The sequence below is a fragment of the Triticum dicoccoides genome, chromosome 2B (genome assembly GCF_002162155.2).
Source record: "Triticum dicoccoides isolate Atlit2015 ecotype Zavitan chromosome 2B, WEW_v2.0, whole genome shotgun sequence".
In the NCBI taxonomy this organism is placed as follows: domain Eukaryota; kingdom Viridiplantae; phylum Streptophyta; class Magnoliopsida; order Poales; family Poaceae; genus Triticum; species Triticum dicoccoides.
Window position 1 is genome coordinate 722,830,978 of NC_041383.1, and position 7,594 is coordinate 722,838,571.

Genomic DNA, 7,594 nt, shown 5'->3' on the forward strand with positions numbered 1-7,594 from the left:
TTATGGAGGTGTTCGTCGTAAAAGTTACATCAGTGCAAACTTTTACACTGATCCAGATGACTCTAAGTCTAATCTGGATACATATTGAAAGTGGGAGCAATTAGCTAGAGTAGCTCCGTGTAGAGCATTGAAGACATAGAATATTTGCAAAATACATACGGCTCTGAATGTGACAGACCCGTTGACTAAACTTCTCTCATGAGCAAAACAAGATCATACCTTAGTACTCTTTTGGGTGTTAATCACATAGCGATGTGAACTAGATTATTGACTCTAGTAAACCCTTTGGGTGTTGATCACATGACGATGTGAACTATGGGTATTAATCACATACAGATGTGTATATTGGTGTTAAATCACATGATGATGTGAACTAGATTATTGACTCTAGTGCAAGTGGGAGACTGAAGGAAATATGCCCTAGAGGCAATAATAAAGTTATTATTTATTTCCTTATATCATGATAAATGTTTATTATTCATGCGAGAATTGTATTAACCGGAAACATAATACATGTGTGAATACATAGTCAAACATAGTGTCACTAGTATGTCTCTACTTGACTAGCTCGTTTATCAAAGATGGTTATGTTTCCTAGCCATGGACAAAAGAGTTGTCATTTGATTAACGGGATCACATCATTAGGAGAATGATGTGATTGACTTGACCCATTCCGTTAGCTTAGCACTTGATCGTTTAGTATGTTGCTATTGCTTTCTTCATGACTTATACATGTTCCTGTGACTATGAGATTATGCAACTCCCGTTTACCGGAGGAACACTTTGTGTGCTACCAAACCTCACAACGTAACTGGGTGATTATAAAGGAGCTCTACAGGTGTCTCCAAAGGTAGATGTTGAGTTGGCGTATTTCGAGATTAGGTTTTGTCACTCCAATTGTCGGAGAGGTATCTCTGGGCCCTCTCGGTAATGCACCTCACTATAAGCCTTGCAAGCAATGTGACCAATGAGTTAGTTGCAGAATGATGCATTACGTAACGAGTAAAGAGACTTGCCGATAACGAGATTGAACTAGGTATTGGATACCGACGATCGAATCTCAGACAAGTAACATACCGATGACAAAGGGAACAACGTATGTTGTTATGCGGTTTGACCAATAAAGATCTTCGTAGAATATGTAGGAGCCAATATGAGCATCTAGGTTCCGCTATTGGTTATTGATCGGAAACAGTCCTAGGTCATGTCTACATAGTTCTCGAACCCGAAGGGTCCGCACGCTTAACGTTACGATGACAGTTTTATTATGAGTTTATAAGTTTTGATGTACCGAAGGTTGTTCGGAGTCCCGGATGTGATCACAGACATGACGAGGAGTCTCGAAATGGTCGAGACATAAAGATTGATATATTGGAAGCCTATATTTGGATATCGGAATCATTCCGGGTGAAATCGGGATTTTACCGGAGTACCGGGGGGTTACCGGAACCTCCCCGGGGATTAATGGGCCTACATGGGCCATAAGGGAGAAGAGGAGGGCCGGCCAGGGCAGGCCGCGCGCCCGTCCCCCCTTAGTCCAAATAGGACAAGGAAGGGGGGGGGGCGGCGCCCCCCTTTCCTCTTTCCCCCTTCCCCCTTCCTTCTCCAACAAGGCAAGAGGGGGGAGTCCTACTCCTGGTGGGAGTAGGACTCCTCCAGGCGCACCCCAAGGGGGCCGGCCACACCTCCCCCTCCCTCCTTTATATATGAGGGCAGGGGGGCACCTCTAGACAACACAAGTTGATCTTTGTGATCGTTCCTTAGCCGTGTGCGGTGCCCCCCTCCACCATATTCCACCTCGGTCATATCGTTGCGGTGCTTAGGCGAAGCCCTGCGTCGGTAGAACATCATCATCATCACCACGCCATCATGCTGACAGAACTCATCCCCGACACCCTGCTGGATCGGAGTCCGGGGATCGTCATCGTGCTGAACGTGTGCTGAACTCGGAGGTGCCGTACGTTCGGTGCTTGGATTGGTCGGATCATGAAGACATATGAATACATTAACCGCGTTGTCATAACGCTTCCGCTTTCGGTCTACGAGGGTACGTGGACACACTCTCCCCTCTCGTTGCTATGCATCACCATGATCTTGCGTGTGCGTAGGAATTTTTTTGAAATTACTACGTTCCCCAACAATACCCGACTTCCTGCTTGATTGATCTTGATGATATGAGTATTACAAGAGTTGATCTACCACGAGATCGTAGAGGCTAAACCCTAGAAGCTAGCCTATGGTATGGTTGTTGGCCTATGGACTAAACCCTCCGGTTTATATAGACGCCGGAGGGGGCTAGGGTTACACAGAGTCAGTTACGGAGAAGGAGATCTATCATCCGGATCGCCAAGCTTCCCTTCCGTGCAAAGGAGAGTCCCATCCGGACACGGGACGAAGTCTTCAATCTTGTATCTTCATAGTCCAACAGTCCGGCCAAAGTATATAGTCCGGCTATCCGGATACCCCCTTATCCAGGACTCCCTCACCCCCTCCCCCCCCTTCCTTTCTCTCTTCCCCTTTCCTTTCTTCTCCGGTGAAAAAATGCAGGGGGCGCCACTTGGGGAAAACCCAAGTAGGATTCGGATCCTACTTGGGGCGCCCCCTGGCTGCCCCCTCCTCCCTACCTATATATATGTGGGAGGAGGGGCGCCTAGCACACCCCAGGCATTATCTTTGCCGTGTGCGGCACCCCCCCCCCCTCCACAGTTTACGCCTCTGGTCATAACTTCGTAGTGCTTAGGCGAAGCCCCGCGGAGATCAATTCACCGTCACCGTCACCTCGCCGTCGTGGTGACGGGACTCATCTACTACCTCGACCTCTTGCTGGATCAAGAAGGCGAGGGACGTCACCGAACTGAACGTGTGCCAAACTCGGAGGTGTCGTACGTTCGGTACTCGATCGGTGGATCGCGAAGAAAGTTCGACTACATCAACCACGTTGTGAAACGCTTCTGCTTTCGGTCTACGAGGGTACGTAGACACACTCTCCCCCTCGTTGCTATGCATTTCCTACATAGATCTTGCGTGAGCGTACGGTTTTTTTTTAAAAAAATGCATGCTACGTTCCCCAACATAAACACCATGGCAATTCATGTGCAATAGACATGACAACTTTTAACAAATAAAAAAAGTCGTCGGAACATATTGATATGAGATCTAGTTTCGAAGATCTCGTCGCGATGGATTTAATGGTGAAAACGGATCTTCAATCGGATTTTTCATGTAAGAGATATAACATATTTTTTTCAAGAGTATGCCAATGGCATATCGTATTTTTATAGAAGGCAGAGAATTATATACAAGAGCCCTGACGAGATGCAAACAAATCGTAGGGCAAACCCACTTAACACCTACGCCCTAGCTACTAAGACTACTATCTCGCGAAAGGGTCTAAAGCACCAACTCGGCCAAGCTAGGCCTTCCTCCAGTCATCAATCTCATCAAGGATCTCTTCCTTAAGTTGAGCCGCCGATCTTTGCCTTGAAATATTGTTGAATACTCATGCATTTCGTTGCTTTCATAGTGCCCAGGCAATTATGATCGTAATGGAGTCAAATCCTCTTCTCAGCTTGCCATTGAAGTGCCTCCTCTTAAAAACTGGAAATCTAAAAAGATTCAGATATGTATGCATGCATGCCGTGATGTGATGCAATTTATTGTATAGGGCGTGTAGGTGGGTGTTGCTCTCATCACACGTGTGGGCGCTATCAGCGTCCTAAATTTTTTACCCTATGGCGCCAATAAGGGATCAGTTTAGAGTAAAACCGATTTTTGACTTCTCTAACATTTTTAACGGATTTAAAGATGCTTTTAGACCCAAGGAATCATCTGCACATTTCCTTTATACGTACACACAAGAAAAAGTAGTGCTTGGCCAAGTACCCTTTGGCCTTTGCACCCCTTTTACTGGGGAGCTATGTACTTATGTAGCCTGGAGGGAGCCACTAGCACAGCAATTAAGGGCATCTCCAGTCGCGCCCCCAACAGGCCTCTCCAGGCCACTTCTTCGGCGCCGGTGTCCAAAAAATGGTCCAGTCGTACCCCCAGGACGCCGAAAATCGCCGGTTCGGACCTTTTTTTCACCCGGCGGTCACAGGCCGAACCCGGCGCGCTGGGGAGCCGTTGGGGGCTCCGGCGCTAGGGAGAAGCACGCCTGGCCCACACCGACAGGGGAAAAGTCAAGGTTTTCTTCCTCCGACTCGCCTCGCACCCCCGCGCCCTCGGCCACCACTAGCTATATCCCGGCGACGGCCGCCGGCCTACTCCGCTAGATAGCCATTCCCCGCCGAAAAATAGCAGCGCTTCGCCGCGGCAGCCCCTCCCGCAGCAGCTGGGCGTTTCCGGCCGCCGTTTTCGGCCGCGGAGGCGCGGTTTAACGGCGGGTACACGCCCACCGAGCGCAAGGTGTTCGGCGTTTTGACTGTCTCGGCGATGGACTCGGATGAGGAGGAAGAGCTCGCCGCGCTGCTGGAGGAGGAAGCCACGACCGACGTCCAGGAAGAAGAGCATCTGATGGTGCTCGCCGCCCTCGCCCAGCTGCTGGCGAGCAATGAAATGCCGCGTCGAGGTGGCTCGGCGCCGGGGCGGGTGAAAGCAAAGAACCGGCATCGTCTGCAAGGCTACTGCATGCTCTACTCCGACTACTTCGCCGATGCTCCACTTCATGGCGAGAGAATATTTCGGCGCCGTTATCGGATGAGCCGAAAGCTCTTCCTCAGGATTATGAATTTCATCCGGGAGTTCGAGACCCGGCAACTTGGACTGCCTATCTCAGTATGCGTCAGGAGATCCGAGACCCACAGGTGCATCATCAACTGCAGAAAGATCTGATTGAGCACCTATGGAGGCTCAAGGGGGACGCCGCGTGATGAAATACGAGTTTTTATTTGTTGAACTATATAATTTATATTGAACTATTTGTTGTTGTAGTATTTTGTTGAAGTATTTGATTTTTCTGTAATGAAATATGTGATAAGGAATAATTGTGTTGTTAATTGAACGCCGAGACACGGCGAAACCACGCCGAATATGGACCTATTCTCGCCCATATGGACCGTTTATTCGCCGAAATTGGGCTGTAAAGTGGGCCAGTTTCGACGCCTGGGGCGAGCTGGGGGCGACGACTGGGCGCAAAACCGCCCCAGCGCCGAGTGTATCGCCGGCTCGTCTTCTGAGGATGATTTGTATGCGTCCTGGGGGGCCAACGGCTGGAGATGCCCTAATGTGAGCCGAGCTGAAGCTGTCTCCCCATATGTCGTCCAAGAAACGGAGGAGAAATCGCATCGGCATACTGGTGCAGAATATGCATCACGTGCCCTGGTAACGCGGCTTGCCTGCCTGACAGCCGGAGACAGAGGCTAGCCCCGAACTGGAAAGGTCAAAGCGGTTGCTCTGTTCGACTGCTGCACTGCATGGGAGTAAACAAACCAGAGCATGCCAGCACGAGGCCACCGGCCTGCGCACTGTCTGATCTAAGGGTCGTCTCCTTCCTCGCGACCGCCCAAGCTTATCCGTCTTCCCCTGCCGACTGCCGTGCACGAGCATGATTGCCTCCGCGCCTAAGCAAACCACGTCCCAACCCTTCCAGGCCAAGAAAACGCGCCGATTTATGCCGGCCCTCCCGCGCCCAGCAAGATGCCGCCGCACCCCAAGAACGCCGCAGTTGGTAGTTGGTACATGGCGCACGCTGGTGACATGGTGGCTTTCTACGACGCCTGGGTGGGCCGCGAGGAGGAGATGGTGTCCGACCTCACGGCCGCGCTCGGGGCGCGCCGGCGCGACGCGCTGGCGCCGCTCGTGGACGCCGCCATGGACCACGTGGCCACCTACTACGAGCACAAGGCGAGCCTCGCCGACCGCGACGTGGTGGCGGCGCTCGACCAGCGCTGGCTCAACCCGCTGGAGCGCACCTTCCTGTGGGCGTGGGGGTGGCGGCCCGCGCTGGTGTTCCGCTTCGTGGACGGCGGCGCCGTGGGCCCGCGCCAGCGCCGCGAGCTGGAGGACCTGCGCGCGGCCACGGCGGCGGCCGAGAAGGAGGTGGACCGGGAGGTGGCGGCCGTGCAGGAGTCGCTGGCGGGGCCGCGCGTGCTGGAGGCGCTGCGCCAGCGCCGGCAGCACCCGCGGAACGGCGTCCAGGCCGACGAGGCCGTGGCCGCTGTGGGGCGGTCGCTCCGCGTGCTGCTGGCCGCGGGCGACGCGCTCCGCGAGCGCACGGTGCGCGGCGTCGTCGGGGTGCTGGCCCCGGACGCGGAGCAGGCTGGCGCCTTCGTCGCGGCCATGCTGAGGTTCCACCTCGGCGTCCACCGCGCCGGGCGCGCCTGGAGCTCCGGCCACGGCGGCGGCCGGCGGGGCCTCTAGCCGGTGAACTCGAAGAAGAAATATTATGCCCCGTTGCGTCCGATTATGCACAAGGGGGGAAATTATGCCCCGTCGCATGGCATTGTCTGTGTCAGTCTAGCCATTGCAATAAGAGTCGACCGAGTCATGTTTACTCGAGTCGTCCGGTCATGTGTTTTCTTGTTGTTTGGCATGCCGAATTGCTTATCATGTCAACTGTCATTTTCAATGGTCGCGGCCGGCGTAAGTCGCCGTCTTCCGATGTGAGGTCACTCACTAGTCCAGCGTCATGTATCATTGTCTTGACTCAAAAAGAAATAAGTATCATTGCCTCAGGAATCTTGAAATTCTTTAAATGGTACGCTAGCGCTATCTTTTTTTTTCCTAAGCAGGATAACCCGGCCGGTGCACAGTCTTTTTATTATACATAAAATAAAATTAGATAAAACAAATACATGCATCAACCCAAAATCGCCTTGCTGACAACCAGTCACCATATCTATAAGTTTGATGAGATGATGTGTCTAACCTCACATCAACACACATTATTTAATTTGTGGCCTCATCAAGCCGTCCCTGACAAGTTGAGACAACCATTCGGTCTAGCATATCCTTTTCGGCGCAACCGTATGCACACGTTGTAAAATCAGTCACCATCGTCTTTTGCAGTTCTAACTATAGTAGCAGGTATTATTTTCTCTGCTTGCAAGCAATTATTCAAATGTCGGGATGCACTGGAGGCGGAGTTGTGTGCATGTATCGAAGGTTTGTCATTTGCAATTCAACCGAGTAACTCTCCCATTGCCATCGAGATGGATTTGCTTACGGCGGTTGCCATGATCCAAGATATTGGAATAGATAGATCAGTCTACGCTTCCCTTTGAAGGAAATCAAGCATCTGGGAAGCCTTCAAGAAACATGTATTACTCATGTAAATCGTAGTCAGGATAAGGCTAGTGATTGCCTTGCTAGTTTCATTAGAGTTGAAGATAGAACTGTTACATGGATCGGCTCGGGTCCCCAAAGGTCCTAGAAGTGGTGCTTGATGATTGTAAGAACATTATGATTGAATAATACAAGTTCTATTTCTGCAAAAAAGGGTATGTGTGGTACACCAAGCTCAACAGTTAAACTGGAGCAATATCTCCTATTTTCAAAGCCCCGGAAATCTATATGTGACTGACCTATTTGTTCAGACCCAAAAACTCTATACGTGACCGACCTATTTGTTCATACCCAAAACTCCAGTGATGGTCCC

General features: G+C 51.3%; 1 protein-coding gene across 1 annotated transcript; it reads left to right on the plus strand.

Annotated features, from left to right (window-relative positions):
- Nucleotides 1–5,502: 5,502 nt before the first annotated feature.
- On the plus strand, nt 5,503–6,357 carry LOC119361256 (protein DOG1-like 4). The gene has a single exon (XM_037626558.1). It carries the CDS (start codon nt 5,635–5,637, stop codon nt 6,355–6,357), a length of 723 nt encoding a protein of 240 aa, XP_037482455.1. The 5' UTR covers nt 5,503–5,634.
- The last annotated feature ends 1,237 nt before the right edge of the window (nt 6,358–7,594 follow it).